General features: G+C 34.9%; 1 protein-coding gene across 2 annotated transcripts in view; it reads right to left on the minus strand.

Moving 5' to 3' along the window:
* CNTN5 (contactin 5) overlaps nucleotides 1-17,520 on the minus strand; it is a 1,332,234-nt gene that overhangs the window by 61,952 nt on the left and 1,252,762 nt on the right. For both annotated transcript variants that reach the window (XM_066253673.1, XM_066253671.1), the window contains 3 exons: nucleotides 13,969-14,118; nucleotides 3,207-3,277; nucleotides 616-850 (listed from right to left, as the gene is read on the minus strand). In XM_066253673.1, the coding sequence (XP_066109770.1) occupies nucleotides 616-850; nucleotides 3,207-3,277; nucleotides 13,969-14,118 (456 nt within the window). The remainder of the gene's footprint in view (nucleotides 1-615; nucleotides 851-3,206; nucleotides 3,278-13,968; nucleotides 14,119-17,520) is intronic.

The raw sequence follows: 17,520 nt of genomic DNA on the forward strand, positions 1-17,520 counted from the left end.
GGTTTAATGATTACAGAGACCTGAGTTTATTCTCAATTACAAGCTGTGTGACTTTTACCTTTCCTGAACTTTAGTTTCTCTTTCTCTACAAAGGGGATAATGCCTATTAGGCAACATTGTCAAGAAGACTGAAAGATGTCACATGCAAACAACTTTCAACAGAAAGCGCTGTCTGAAACTTCTTTATCAGTACAAAGTTGTGTCTATGAGGTTAGAAATAAATATTTATTGGTCATATAATGAAATCTTCTTATAAATTTATTTCAGATAAATTTCAATTAATTGGTTAAAATATAAATTTATCTAAGTTTCAAACCAAAGAAGATTGGTTAAATGTTAATCTAGAGATTAACAATACAGTCATTACTAATATTGTTATTATCGTAGGAGGATATTTGCCATATATCATTAGGGAATGAAGAACATTAAATAGAATGATCAATTTTTTAAATGAAAATTATTTGGAAAAAATATATCTAAAAAGTGTTGTGAGACTATTAGGTGAGTTTTATGTTCCTTTTAGTGTATCTGTATTTTTCTAATATTTGTACAAAAATGTTGTATTCATACAACAAAATATAATATTAAAATGTTGAATAAAAATAATAAACTGACCTCCTTCAGCTGAACATATGACCACAATTTGACTGAAAGGTCCATCCCCTTTATTGTTATAAACACCAACTTTCACTTCAAAGGGAGTCAGAGGAGGTACACTTTCATCCCGATATATGAATTTTGAAGCTTCGGAGGATGTCACCATTTTCTCTTTCCAACCACGTGTTCCATTGGGCCTGAAAGCCACAATGTAGCCAAAGCCTTCCCCATTCTGAAACTCTTCAGATACTGGCTAAAGAAGAAAAACACAATTAATTATCAGCAAGATAATAGATTGAAAAACCCACTTCTTCCAAAACTTTAAATATTTTAATTTTTTAAAATTGAATTTATAGAGGTGACACTGGCTATTAAAATTACATAGGTATCATGTGTACCAGTCCATAATACATCATCTGTAGACTGCACTGCAAATTCACCACCCCAAGTCAAGTCTTCTTTAATCGCTGCTTATCCTTCCTTTACCCTCTTCTACCTCCCCCACTCCCCTTCGTCTCCTGTAATCACTAGACTTTTGTCTGTGTCTATGAGCTTATTTTCCTTTGCTTAATCCCTTCATTTTTTTCACCCAGCACCATCAACATGCTTCCCCTCTGACAGCTGTCAGTCTGTTCTCTATCTATGAGTCTGTTTCTATTTTGTTACTTTATTTTGTTCATTAGATTCCACATATAAGTGAAATCATATGGCACTTGTCTTTCTTAAAAATTATGCATAACCAAAGAAAAAGAGACTCAAATCTTTATACTACATTAAAAGCAATAGTATTATCACTTGGCAGTTGTTGAAAATTAAATGATATCAGTTGGTATTTAAAGAGAGCATCAAGAGTACTGAAAACTCCCGAAGTGAAACTAATTTGCTCCCATTAGTCCTGAATAAGAAACAAAGGTCCTTGGATTCCATGCTAGAATTTAACGTATTGGGGGAAAATGTTATATGGTCTGGTGGCTGGAGAAATCTTGTCATTGGTAGTGCTCTGCGGAACATAGAAAAATCTCAGAGACATTAATGTAAGACCTTTCTTCTACTGTTTTTTTTTCTTCCAATTGCTTTTCTGCTTTACTATTATAACATGAAAAAATTGGAATACAGTATTTGTTCAAGAAATGTCTGTACTATACAGCTTATCTTACATTTAAATTTGTTAAATGGGCATTCATTGCACAGCATAAAAAGGATTGATTGTGATTGACTAGTAAGTCAATGGAGCAGTTACCAGTGACTACCTAGCACAATGCTTGACACATGGTAGATAATAAATATTTGCTAAAATTATTTTTTTTATTTTGATTTGATAAAAAATTCTATTGAGTGGAGTAAAAGAGACAAAGACTGTCAAAACATAGTACTACAGACTGAATTTTATATTCCCCCAAATTTACATGATGAAATCCTAACCCCTGATGTGTAACTATTAGAAGATGGGCCTTTGGTGGTGATTTGGTTATGAGGGAAGAGCTTCCATGAATGGGATTAGTGCACTTATAATGGGACTCGATGGCTCTCTGGCCTCTCTGTTGTGTGAGGACACAGTGAGATAATGGTTGTTGACCAGAGTCAGGCCCTCACTAGACCTCAACCTGCCAATGCCTTGATCATGGGTTCTAGTCTTTAGCTTGTGAGAAATACATTTCTGTCATTTATATGCCACATGGACCATACAATATTTGTTACAGCAGCTTGAGCTGCCTTCAACACAAAACTGATACAGAAAAGGCAATTCCAGTTAGAGAGAGATTTGCTTTCAGTGATGTTCATGTGGTGGGAAGTTAATACCTCTGCAGAAATAAAAAACATGACAAAAGTTTTATTGAAAAAGAAGGCAATGAACATAAGATCAGCCCAGAAGATGTGCTCATGGAAAATTTCTTATTGAGAAAAGAAGTTTTTCTGTACATTTTATCATTGTTCTTAGATCCTGTCAGGAATTTGTTTAGTTTTCTCCAGTAGACATTTTCATTTAAATTCCATTTCCATATTCTAAGGCATAGTTTTGTGAGCTACATAGCTATGTCGAATAATAAGGCAATTTATCATCAGAAAAAGAAAGTGGCTTCATGAAAAATAAATGAACCTCTTACATTTCTTTTCTTTGACCAGGAACTTTAGAGATTACATGATGAGGGAGATGGAAGAACATTAAGTTCTGTAATCAAACCCAGTTCCACTGCTTCTCAGTGTAGTTAAACTCTGTCTCAGTTTCATACAAGGAAAAGGATCCCCATGAAACGAATTGTTGTGTAGGATAAATGAGATAACCAAGGCATTATGCCACAGATTCAGTGCAGGTCAATTCCTTCCTTCCCAATGTCTTTAGACTCCAAATAAGTAAAGGATTCTATTTAACTGTGAAATAATTAAATATCAGTTCCACAGACTTGGAGAGAAGTCAGCTGGGGCCTGGAATGAACATGAGAAAGGGTGAGGATGGCAATATTTATCTGAGTGATCCATGCTCTAAGTGTTTCCTCTTCTGATATAAACAGAAATTACTTATTTTCTCTGTACCAAGTACAGATGTTAGATATGCAGCTTTACTTCCTAAGGAACCAACATGTTCTGACATCTGAGTATGGTTTTCTTACCTCCCAGGCAATGACTAGCTCGTGCCTTCTTCCGCTTCTTCCACTTACGTTGGTGGGTGCTATTTTTGGAACTATGGATAAGAAAAGGGTCAAGAGTAAATAATAAATAGAGATGTAATTTAAGTTTCCTTACAGAAAGAACACATCGTTATCCTACTCAGGTTGGGTACTATCCTGAAATACACAAATCAAAGTTTGTTTGATGGTAGAATGGTAATATTCAATATTAAAACAAAATGTTTGTGAGAGATAACCTGCTTTCAAATCTGAGTGATACATATTTTTCAACCACATATGGCATCCCCAAAGCAGTCCTCTTGTAAATGCTCTGTGGTAGTAAGATCTAAATTAAAATCAACACTGTAATTAAGAACATCTACTAATTGTTACTTAGATTTCATCCTACAAATATTCTCCTTTCTAGTGTTGTGATTATTTCTGTGGGTCCATGGCTTGCAGACTCCCTGAAAAACCCAGAGTATGACATTAGCATTACTGCTTCATGAGGACACCCCAAAGAGCTCTAAGGAAATCTTAGCTACATTTTCATGAAGTGAAAACTTATTTAAATAGATAAACATTAAAAAAAACACTAAGAATGAATTTATGCAAACCGCAAAATATATAAGCACTTGGTGAAACTTAAAAAAATAAATATTAAAAGAATAAATATGTCTAAGAAATAAGTTTCCTGTTCACTGCACCAAACCACAAAATCTGCAGTTGAAAGGAAACATTTTCAAATGAAGAACGGTTAAATGAAGAAAACTATTAAAGGAAATCATTTTCCAGGCTATGAGTCTGCATTAGTAATTTTACACTTTAGCGTTGAATTTATTTCTCAGGATATAGTTTTTAAACAACACTGATATACTCATAAACAATAAATTCACTCCCATATATTACCTATCTCTATGAAAAACTATTAATTACAGGTAGATACTCACACAGTATTTTATATTCCAGAAAATGTTATGCAGAATTTATATTCTACTAGAAAGAAAAAAGTTCTCCTTGGGCCAGGGAGGTGGAAGAGAAAGTTGTGAATATATAATTGGCTCCATTGAAATAAATGAACTTTATTTGCTAGAGTCCAGACTTTGTTGTCCTTGGACACTTACATCCATGGACATGAGTTCTTTTGCTCATGCACATGTGGAAGGATACACATAATAGCAGCTATAAATCTTCCTTTTTTAACAGTTAAATATATACTAAAGATTACTTATATGTGGAGTTTACTCTCATAAATTCCCTCAGAAGTACACAGAATTTGATACCGCTTTGTCTATCATTCAAGAAATGACAAGGAATCAACTGAGAAAAGAAATGATGGTCTTATAAAAATAACTGTGAATGTATCTTATTTATATGAACAATCAGCAAATCATTTAATGTGAGGATTTTGGTAGTAGTCATGTTATTTGCTACATATAACAACCTGTGACATGCCAGTGTGCTTTGATACCATGTCCCAAAAGCGGTGTTATATATAGGACTAATTCTAAAGTCCTTTTCTGGTGTATGGTATGGGTAAGGCACACATGAGAAGAGCTGTTTTTTTCTGTATGTGTAAAAGGGTAGCGATATAAAGTTCCAAATATGTCCTCAGTAGCTATTCTCAGAGTTTTGAATATTGTAATCATCAATGTATGGTCAAATAAATAGTGGAAGTAAGTTAATTTGTTAATGTTATGCCATATGGCTTTTCTTAGTAGTTTCTTTTTTTAAGTATACTCTACAATACCCCCCACCACCACACAAATATAGTTTGCATTAAAATCTGACAACTAATAGCCAAATAACACTATAGGTAATATCTACCAGAGCTATCAACTATGTCTACTATGCTGAAATAGCTAAGCTTATACCTTAAATTTAGGATTTTGAATCCTCTTCTTTGAGTATACCATATTGAATTTTGGATTATGGATTCTTTGAAAAGACTAAGCACTGAAGGTCCTCTTATCCTATTATTTTATTCAGACCTCAAATATCACCTAAAAAGAGAATGTTTGGAACCTCTCAATCAGAGTTGTAGAGTACCACAGTTTATTAATGCTTTTATTTTTGGAAAACATACTTAGATTCTTCAAAAGTGTTAACTTTTTGAGTAAAAAAAAAAAAAACTGGTGGATAATTTGGTGAAGATTTCCACTTTGAGCAACCAAGAAAGTGAATTAAGACTTTTTATGATCTGATTTGTTTCTGTGTGTAATTTCTATATTGATTATACATAGGTAACTCAGATCATGTAAAATTACTTTTGTAAATATTTGAAATCAGTCTTTGACGTTTTCCTACTTCTGCTAATTTTAATAGAAGGTAGCCCACATTTAAATTAATGTAAAGAAATAAGATCCTCTCTCATACTACCTCCAATTTTAATGAGCAATACACAGCACAAGAAAGGCATTATAGTTCATTGTGTTTTAGCAGTGTTATGTCTAAAAACTAACTATTCTTTTTTTTAAACTAACTATTCTTAAATAGCAAAGCTTATGAGATATAATAGAAACTACAAATAAAAAATTTAAGGCATTAAAGACATGGAAACAACCTAAGTGCCCATCAACTGATGAAATGATAAAGAAAATGTAATATGTGTATATTTATAATATGAAATGTTTTTCAAACATGAAAGAAAGAAAATCCTACCACTTGTGATAACATGGCTGCACCCTGAGGTAATGATACTAAGTAAAATAAGTTTAACACAGAGAGACAATTATACATGGAATCTAAAGAAACCAAGTACAGACCAGTGGTTGCCCGAGGTGGGTTAGGCAGGTACAGAAAACGAGTGAAGGTAGTCAGAGGTACAAACTTCTAGTTATAAGATAAATAAGTCATGGAGATTTAAGGTACAGCGTGGGGACCATAGTTAACAATATTGTACTGTACATTTGATAGTAGCTAAGAGACTAAGTTTTAAAAGTTCTCATGTCAAGAAAAAAAAACGTTAACTATGTGAGATTATGGACATTAACTAAATTTATTGTGGTAATTATTTCACAATATATACATATGTCAAATTATTGTACTGTATACCTTAAAGTAATACATTATGTGTCAATTATATGTCAACAAAATTGTAACAACAAACAAAAAGAAAAAGAAGACCAGATTTTAATAGCTGCATCTCAGGAACTATATTTTCTTGTCAGAATCACAATGTGTGGAATGGATACTCTAATTCTAATTGGCTTGAATTTCCTAACTACATGCAGACGAACAGCGCTCATTCAATTTCAACTTGGTAGCACAGAGTTATTATTTATGCAGTCAATGCTTTGGAGTTCACTGATTTTAATTACATTCTTTTATTTATAAAACAGCATGTGCATGATATATACAAATTTGACTTAATCTTTTAGAGCCCTTTGGTATAAATTTCTATAATTCTTGTTAGAAATATAAAATTAATATAATAAAAAATCTAATAAATGTTTTCATTGAGTTTAGAGGAATGCACAAAAGAGGAGAGAGAAGGGAGTTGGGAGAAAGACAACTCAGAAGGTGCCATCTTTGGTGTAAGGTCTGGGTTAGAATTCCAGCTCTGGCACTTACAAGGTATGTATGTATGTATGTATGTATGTATGTATTTTATTTTAGTGAGAGGAGAGGAGGTAGAGGGACAGACTCCCACATGCGGCCGGACCCAGATCCACCCGATCAAGCCCACTAAGGGGGCAATAATCTGCCCATCTGGGGGTTGTACCATTGCTCAGCAATGGAGCCAGTTTTTTTAGCACCTGAGGCAGAGGCCATGGGTCCATCCTCAGTGCCCAAGGCCAACTCATTAGAACTAATCAAGCCATGCTTATGGGAGAGGAAAAGCAAGAGAGAGAAGAGGAGAAGGAGAAGAAGATGGTCCCTTCTCCTGTGTGCCCTGACTGGGAATCAAACCCAGGACATCCACACGCAGGACTGAAGCTCTACCACTAAGCCAACCAGCCAGGGCCTACTTACTAGGTTTTAAAACTCTATAAATCTGTTTTCTGATCTGTAAAATAAGGATAAACACTCCTTCTTTTAGAGGGTTAATATGAGAATTAAGTGACATAATGAAGGACAAGTGTTTGTGATTTAGAACAAGTACACGGTATTGTGGGGACTCCAAAGTTAGAAAAAGTCTGACTCTCATTGTCCATTAATCTTTCATGCTTAAATCTTTTACTGTTCTTCTATTACTTATTATTTATCAGAAAAGACATGCTTAACAATTAGTCAGGTTTCATTAAAAAAACAACATTTGTTAAAGTTACTATCTTTGTTTACAAAGTGTCTCTGAACTTAAAGATCTATTTATTGTATATATATATTTTGTAGAAAAGACTTGCCTGGATCAAGCTGGTTTTGTGCCTTAAAAGTACTGTCTGCCATATGAGCCATACTGTTTTCTACTTTTTTCCTAATTACAGTATTGAGATTTGGTCTTACAGGTCTGTTGCTTGACATGATTTTTGCCTTCTCTCTCTTATTTTATTTATTTATTTATTTTAATGTGAGAGGAGGGGAGATAGTGAGACAGATTCCCACATGCACCCTGACTGAGATCCACCTGGCAGTCCTGTCTTGGGCTGATGTTTGAGTATTAAGCTATGTTTAGTGCCTGAAGCTGATGCACTTAGACCAACCAAGCTGTCCTCAGTGCCCGGGGCCATGTTTGAACCAATCAAGCCACTGGCTGCTGGAGGGGAGGAGGGAGAAAAAGAGGAGAAATCAGGGAACAGAGCAGATGGCCACTTCTCCAGTGTGCCCTGACTGGGAATTGAACCGGGATGTTCATATGCAGGATTGACATTCTATCCACTGAGCCACCAGCCAGGGTCGATCATTGCCTTCTCTTAATGTTACTAAGAACCATTTCTTCTATTTAATATAATTAAATTACTCATTAGGTTGAAGAAAGCTACAATGTTCATTAATAGCGTTTTATTTTAGAATTTACCAATTATTTCAGCTGAATATTTTATATTTTCTATATAATATTTTTCTTAGAAACATAGCATGCAGAAACCTTAAAAAAATTCTGTAGCTTATTCTTTCCTTTGTACACAATAGTGCCTGAAAACTGTAGTTTTAATTTCACCCTGTAAATAATTCTTCCTGAGTCCTAGTAGGACTGCTCTTCAAAGTCCCACTAAAAGCCATTTACAAGGCAAATCCACATACCCCCAGATAAAATTAATTTAATCCTATCTCATATTATAATAATATTTTACTGTTCCCTCTATAACTTTTGAGCTCATAGAAATTTCCTAAGTATTTATGAGTGACAAGAACTTCAAAAATACAAATATGAACAAAGCAAGATCTGTGAAGAGGTAGGAAGATAATGTACAATGCTAAAAAGGAATTATAGTAGAATGTTAAATAAGTCTTTTCTGGACATGGAATGAATCACATGTAACCTCAGATGCTAAAGTGTGGTGGGCTAGATGAAACCATGTATATATATGATGTTAGCACAAGGAATGTTTTGGAAGAAGGTTGTCAGTGTAGCAGATGGCTGTGCTGTGACATCTCCCTCCATCCCCAGCTGTCAGTAAAAGACAAGTGAGAGTGTCATTTCCCCCTGTAGCTAAGCCAGAAGAGGAGCAAAACAAGCTCTGCAAAGAGGGAAGATGCTTACTCCTCACAGGCTGACTGATGCCACAGGGCTTTGGAAATTTTTTACTATGGCCCAGCCCAGTGGTACTCAGCCTGGTCCCTACTGCCCACTAGTGGGCATTCCAGCTTTCATGGTGGGCAATAGTGGAGCAACCAAAGTATAAATAAAGAGATAGATTTAACTATAGTAAGTTGTTTTATACAGATTTATTCTGCCAAACTTAGTGAAAATCCTACATAAAGTACTTGGTAAGTAATTATTATTATATGCTTTAACTTGCTGTAACTCTGCTTTATAAATTTTATAAAGTAAAGTTACTTCCCTACTTTATAAATCATCATTGCTGTGAAACCAGTGGGTAATTAGAAAATTTTACTACTAACAGAGATACAAAAGTGGGCAGTAGGTATAAAAAGGTTGACTACCCCTGGATCAGCTGACAGGATGCTACTAGAGCAGAGAGAAAATTCTTGAGAATGCGGCATATTTCTAGAATTTGGCAGCATAGGAATATGAAATAATTACTGTGGGCCAAGTAGACATTATGGGAGGTGGGCTTGAATAGGCTCGCTGGGATCACACCCAAAACAGGTGCCTGCCAGGTGATGGAGAGTCTCCAAAGTACCCAAAGCACCCTCCAGGAGAAAGAAGCATCATGTGGATAAATGCCATCACAACTCAACACCAATGTAAGAGCCACAGGTGGCACCATGTAAATAGTTCTTGGCATCTTTTTGTTTGACTTGGGAAGAGTGTGGAGCGACAATTGGGAGGAGTGGAAGGAAGTAGAGAAAAGGGGGGAAAAGATGAATACCTTTGGGTCAAACCTGAGCTGGGATGGAGGGAGAAAAACACAGACTAGGAAGTTACGGTTTCTAGTCAAATAAAAATAAAAACTTAAAACCTGAGAATGAGACTGCTTTGGACAGACTTGAGGCTGAAGCCAGAAATCAGATGGAGAGCCGTGGTTGAGAAAATAAGAAAACAAATTTTATCTTGTGACTCTACAGAGTTCAGTCTGTTTAGTAAAGCAGTTCTAAAACAATGATCTCATGCAGAAAGTGCTAAGGCTAGGAAAGATTTTCATTTGTTTGTCTACTTGATTCTTATATTCATTTGTTTGAGTATTAATCTCTTAAGTGCAGAAAAAATATCTTTCCTTTTGTGGCCATTTTGTGTGACATTTTCCATTGCACTGTCAAAAGAGAATATAGAGAACACAGAGTACTAAGCAATTTGAAAACTTTGAATGTAGAATAAACTTTTTTTCAATGTGGTGTTTCACTTGAAACTTCCTTTTATCTGTTCTTTTTGTCTTATTTCTGCTATCAGAACCAAAGAAACTGTCTACATGTTAGGACAATATCACAATCCACAAATAGACTGAGACATGCCTAGATAAGAGAAGCCACATGGAATGGCCAGACATGGGATTCTGAAGAGAGGTATGCTCTCTACTGTGTATCATACTCTGAACGGTTTTCTTAACTCCAAGACTTTTGGGTAGTTTGAGTAGCGGGCCCTGATGGCAAACAGTCTGCAGCAGAGATGGCTCAGTGGGAAAGCATGTTAGAGGAGACAGCTGCAGGCCAAAATACAGGCCAAGAGAATGTTGGTATGGCTCTAACCATATCAACAAACACATGTTTAACTTGAAAGTATTTCAATATGAAAAAAGCAACTTATGCATGATTACAATGGTTTAAATTTTCACATAATAAAGTAATAAATGATAATAATAATAATACATGGTTAATATTAAGCATTTACCACATGCCAGGTACTATGCTAAGCTCTTTACATGCATTATCTTAATACAATGATCCAAAGAGGTAGGTGGTGGTGCTATTACCTCCACTTCATAACAGAAAATCGAGCCTTCAAACAATGTATACATCTTACCAATGTTCACTGCTAGTAAGTGGCAGAAAAGAACATTAATCCAAATCTACCCTACTCTAAAACTCAAATTCTTATTTATATAGATATATAATTCATCATAATTTGAAATAAAGAAACTGAAAATATTGAGCTAGATACTGAGAGATTTGATAATAATAAAAATCTTATACTACAGAGAAGACCAAACTTTTATAAATTACAGATCATATTGTTAACTCTATCCTTTATGATTTTCATTTATCTTTCAACAGTTATGTAACTTATAGAATATTAAAGTTTAAGTGAGAGAATTGCCGTTGCTGTATTTAATTTTACATACTTTTTTATTCCTACCATAACATATATTTCAAATCCATATCTTAAAATACATTTTTCTCTGTATAATCTTTTTAACAAACTATAGAAATGATCCCTGAAATTATAGCCTTGAGAATTGTTTCTTTAGATGGTAGGGAACATTTCCATTATGCATACCAAATTTATATAATGTTTTGATGATAGAACACAATTCCAAAATAAAATATGGGAATATCACTAGCTATCATCTATCTATGCACTTAAAACTTGTAATGAAATTGTACTATAAATAAATACAAAGGAACATTAAAGTTAAAAATGTTTGTATATTACTATTTAGACATCATAATAATAAAACCTCCAACTGAACCATTTTTTTATATTTATTGACTACTAACAGTGTTTTGATGATTGAAAATTCAAAACATGGCTTAGAGAAACTGCAGAGAAAATTAACATCTTGGTGTGTGGCAAAGGAGTCATTCTTAGGCAAAAACACTTTATTAATGCTATTTTGGGATTTAGAATATTCTAACAAATATGAGAGTTTTAAAGGCACATAAAACTTTCAACTGCATATTCCAAATGTGAGACATTTTCTCTTCTAAGCAGATCTGTTGATTCTCAAAGTTTACTTGGTCCATTAGAACAGAATCATTTTTTAAGATACAGGACATGCACTTAATAGAGGCAGAGTGCGTCGCTTGAGAGAACATCTCAGGATATTGGTGTCTCTTTTAATCTGTGCTGCCTGACAAAACAGGCGCCAAACTCAACACTTTGTTCAACACCATTAGTAGCTCTAACCCTGTGTAGAGTAGCAAAGCACAAGAAACATAAAGTAGTCAGTAGAAGCCTTCTTCACCTTGCTTTCAAAGGGGAGTATTTCATGCATTTTTTATGCTATTTCTCTTCTCTTCCATAAGATTTTAATGGACTAAAGTATGTCATGTATATAAAACTTGATAAAATGAAGACAGAAGCTGTATGATTGAGGTAAATGCAGAAAACAACAAGGGAGAGATTTTTTAAAATGCATCATCTGAATACATTTGAGCTGAAAAGGGTTTTTTACTAAAATGGTTTTTAATAGCACAAGGAGATTTATACTATAAAAGTCCGAAAGGATTATTTATCAAAAATGGATTATTTATTTTCAAAATGAATATTTATAGAGAGCTCTGAATTAGGCAGTAATCTTTGCCTTTGTTTAAATACAATTAGCAATATGCAAAATAAGGCAGAGCTTTTTAGAAAATATGTATGCATAAGTACTAATACTGGCAGTTATTTCAATATCTGCACAGTGAGTACATAAATGAGGACTGACTAACCTGTTATGCCTTTAATTAATGAACACCTGTACACAATGAAAGCATGGCTAATTTTATGAATGTGTGAAAATCGAGCCAGACAATTAATGTTCATTTAAAATGCACACTATTGAAAAAGTAGCAGAAAAATCAACTTGTAATAGGCAAATCACAAAACAAAAGAAGTTAGATTTTTTTTTGAATGAATTTTTTTCAACATATTTAGGCTACTTTGTCTTTTATTTTCTTGGTTGCTTAATTTTTACATGGAGAGCCTTTGAGTATCTTCCCATGTTTATTCACACAATGCAATAAGTTGAACATTTGAGATTCTTTTTTTTTTCTTCCTCTCTTCTTAAACTAACCAGGTATTTTAGAGAAACAATTTTTTAAAGGACCAGACCCAGTTATTTTAGAGAAAAAAATTAACTCTTTTGATAGTTTATTTTAATTATTATAAGCTTTGTTCAATTTGTAACAAATCACATTTTAGGCCCAATTCTATAACTATAATACAAAATAGACACCGTCAATTCTTGGTTTTCTACGTACATGTGTTTCTGCCCCAGGTACTGGTATGCTTAGGGACATTTAAAAAAATAAAAGAATAAGTCCCTTTAATCTTTCAACAAAGACATATGGAGCTCTAGTGCCTGACACTATCTATGTGCTACAGATAGAACAGTGAACTCATAAGACAAAATTTTCATTCTCAGTGTATATAATGCTAATGGTTGAATTTATATTCTATTGTTTATTAAGATTCATATATTATCATCAAGTTTAAAGTCATTGAAGTTTGTTTTTCTCTTTATGTGTGTCTGCAATCTTCCTCCTCCACTTCTTTGATGTTTTTAGATTGTTTTCATCAACATTATTGACTTAGTGTTTGCCTAAGCTGGTATGGACTAGGTAATTTCATATCCAGTTTTATAGGGACATAAAATTAATTTTAATAAAACTTTGACTGAAGTAATCAAAGCTCTACTAAAAATGTTTTTTTATTCTGTTTCATCCAGGTGATAAGATAGGTACGTTATCTTATTTTTTAAAAATAAAACTGTTAACTCCCCTTATGTGGTCACTAGAAACATTTTATTAAAGATACTTCATTCTAAAAGAGCAGAAAAATGCTGTGTTTTCTAAGTCAGGAAGTATATGGGTATTTGTTCTACCACTGATGTCAAGAAGGCAGTTAGTTAAGACACTGCCTTTCCAAAGTCTAGCTTTTCCCAGGTCTGATCGTGAAAAGCAACAGAATTTTAAGGAAATACATTGTATTGAAGGTAACTGCTATCACTGGAGAGAGAGAGAGCGTGAGCCAATGTATTATGAATTTTAGAGATCTGTCATATTAATGAGTATGTAATTAGAAGAAAAAACTTCAATTTCATGGTAACCCGAAGATGGATGGAAGGACTGGGAAGAAACTGAAGCATCTAGACACTTTTATTTGTAGAAACAAGGAGGAAAAGATCTGAAAACAAATAAAATGAAAGAATTATTTTAATCAGAATGGTTTTATGATGTGTAGGTAAATGAATCAAGAAAAATTTATATTTATACTAAAGCAAGAAATGATGGTTTAATTCAACTTTCTTTCAAAACGATTCAATAGAATTTCAACTCTTACCTGCTTCGTTTGTGCGGATCATTCGAGATGGGGTGCTTGGATCTCCAGTCCCAATTGGATTGGTCGCAACCACTCTAAATTCATACTCTACCCAGGGGTTCAAGTCTACTGCCATGGCTGATTCCATGTCTCCTGTTATGATTTCTGGGACTGTGGAGAGAGAAAAGATTTCATATCATTAGGGAGGCTGGAAAATGGTTACAAGGATACCACAGGTACTAACAGGATCACCAGGCTAATGTACACTTTTGCATTACATGTGGCCATGCTGTCACCTCTGGATTTATTAGTAAAATCAAAATCATTCTTCAGAAAGTGAGTATTTTCACATGTCAAACTTCCTTGTAGTTAATAAGAATTCTTTCATTTCAACTTTATACATGAATTGCCATATATAATTTCCCATGATCTATACTAAAAATCATTTTGTCTACCCCTCAGCTCAGGGAAAAAGCTAAAGTGCTATAATTTTAGTAAATAGTTCTTAAATTTCTAGGAAATTTTCTTTCTTGTTTTTTCTTTCTTTTTTTAAAAAGATTAAGTGAGAGCAGGAAAGGCAAAGAAGCAGACTCCTGTATAAGCCCAGATGGGGATCTACCCAGCAAGCCCTCTATGGGCTATGTGCTCTGCCTGTCTGGGGCATTGTTCCATTGCTCTGGCACCCAAGCTATTTTCAGCACCTCAGGGAGAGGCCATGGAGTCATCTTCAGTGCCCAGAGCCATCCTCAGTGCCTGGGGCCATCTTGCTCAAATCAATTAAGCCACGGATATGTGAGAGGAGAAAAGAGAGAGAGAGAGAGAGAAGGGGAGGGGTGGGGAAGCAGATGGTTGCTTCTCCTGTGTGCCCTGACCAGAAATCAAACCCAGGACTTCCACACACTGGGTGAGTCTCTACCGCTAAGCCAACCAGCTTGAGCCTCTAGGGAAATTCCTTGATCAGTTTGTTTCTTCCATTTCTGGCAAACGTGCTCAGCCACCCTGGCAGTTCCAAGCAGAAGATTAACAATATACCTCTCTAAGTTAAAAACTTTCTAATTTGAAAACTTTTGTGAGAGCTAAGCTGAATCTCTGAACTCTACTTGAAGTGCTTTTGTACTACATTTGGATTTTATTAAAGTACAAAACTGTTTGTCAATATAATCACCACTTAGTAAAATAAATGTTTTTTTCCATCATGTATATGCTCTATTTGAGACTGCTTTTCTTGTTCACTCATCTCTGCTGTCTAGGAAACATTTCTGAAAGAACATTTGTTACAGGGGTGAAAACAGGTGAAGAAGAGGATCTCCCTATTGATTTGCAAAGAGCCTCTGTATTTGTGTCAGTCCTGAGTTTCTGTCTAAGCATGGGAAGGGTAGGTATGCTCTTGATTTGATAACTCAGTGCAGATTGGCTATGACAAGGGAGAATTAACTCTTTGAGTAGTAAAAATGTTCAGGTATGTCTTCATGCTTCCTGACCCATTCAGAGTACTATCGTACATGTACGATGGCAACATTAAAAAAAGGCAAATGTATGTTCTTCTTGTTTCCATAAATTGGTTATCAAACAAACATGAATTTAAGTTAATAAAACTGTAACTGGAACTAATTTTATTTTTTGAAAAAAAACTCACTCCTGGGCGTCAGCGAGCATGAAAAAAGCCTCACTACTGAAAGAGTTAAATGCGTCTGGATTTCCCATGAACATCTCTTTTGAAATGTATCAAGAGATACATTTTTTACTTTATTATATAATAGCTCTGTTAAAGGGAAAGACCGCCATATAGGTAGGGTAGGCTGCCTGATAGATCGCATAGCCCTGCACAGCTGATATCCCAGTTCCCATCCTTCCTTACTCTTTAAAACCCTTTTAGTGTAACCTTTGGAATTCATAATACATCATTAGCAATGCCCTTGTATACTCATTCTCTCTGAAAATTCTTCCTAGTTTTTACTGTAATAGAAACCTGGGTGCCCTCTGAGGAAACTTAATGATTCTCAAGGGATGGCCCTCTTAAGTTACGGTAGAGAAGAGCAACCAGTCCATCCCAGTGTGTCTCTCCACCCCTCCTAATCTTCAACCAAATAGACGTCTTTAATGGATTTTTCCCATCAGCATATGAGCGTGAAGATATTTTCCCCACCAAGCCAAAACTAAATAAAATTCTCTCAAAATTTCCTATCCTTCCAGCCTTCACCCAAATTGTTTCTTTTACAGCAAAACTTCTTGAGAAATTTTTGTGCTATTACTTGCTGTCACTGACTATTTTTCTTCCATTTTCTCTTGAACTCATTAAAATCACTCTGGCATTCCACCCTAACTACCCAAGATTTCCAGGTGTAACTGTTACTAAACCCTATGGTCAGGTCTCTGTTCCTCATTTCCTTGACCGAACAGCATCCTTTGACACAGTTGATAATTCTCTTGTTTGAAATATTTTTCAAAACTTCTGTTTTTCTCCTACCTGACTATCTTTACCTGCCTCTATTGCTCATTTCCTTTCATCTTCCATATGCACCCTAGTTTTATTAGCTCTTTTCTATTTTCTTTCTCCTTGTTGATCTAATCCAGTCTCATGGTTTTAAATACCCCCTGTATGTTGATGTCTCCAATGTTTTCAGTAATAAAACTCTTCCTTATACTTCAGGCTGATATGTCTAATGGCTTATTAGATATATCTTTTTTTTTTTTTAACTAAGAGGTGAGGAGATAGTGAGACAGACTCCCTCATAAGCCCTGGCTGGGATCTACCTGGCAACCTCTGTCTAGGGCCGATGCTCAAATCAAATAAGCTACTTTTAGTGCCTGAAGCTGATGAGCTTGGACCATCTGAGCTATCCTCAGGCCAGAGGTGATGCTCCAACCAATCAAGCCACTGGTTATGGGAAGGAAGAGGGAAAGAAGTGGGAGACAGTGAGGGAAAGAAGCAGATGGTAGTTTCTTTTGTGTGCCCTGACTGAGAATTGAACCTGGGACATCCATACACCAGGCCAATGCACTATCCACTGAGAAACTGCCTATGGCCTAGATATTTCTATTTGGATAAGGTTCTCAACGTTAAGGTCCTTTACTGACTGCTGTAGTATTCCTTATTCAGTGTATGACAATTGCAGTCTTACAGATTTTATAGCCAAAGTCTTAGTAGGGTCATCCTGACCTTCTTTCTTTTTCCCTTGTCCCACTCTAACCAAAAGCAAAATATGACATTTATGATTTCAGAATATTTTGATTTATTTACTTCCTTTGTACCAAAACTTCTTGAAAGAGTTGCCTATATTAATTTCTCTTCCATTATCTCTTGAAGCCATTTTAATAAAATTGTTATTGTCACAATCATCAATGATCTCCATGTTCCTAAAATCAACGATCAATGTGCAGTCCTCATCATACTTGACAGCTTTGATCAGCTTTGATACAGTTGATTACTTCCTCCTCCTTGATAGACTTTACTCTTTTGTCGTCTAGTATATCACACTGTCTTGGTTTTCCTTTTAACTAAATGGTGGCTTTCCCTCTGTTTCCTTTGGCTGGTTGCTCTACTCCGTAAACTTTTATTATTGGACTGCTTCA

The sequence above is a fragment of the Saccopteryx bilineata genome, chromosome 1 (genome assembly GCF_036850765.1).
Source record: "Saccopteryx bilineata isolate mSacBil1 chromosome 1, mSacBil1_pri_phased_curated, whole genome shotgun sequence".
Classification (NCBI taxonomy): domain Eukaryota; kingdom Metazoa; phylum Chordata; class Mammalia; order Chiroptera; family Emballonuridae; genus Saccopteryx; species Saccopteryx bilineata.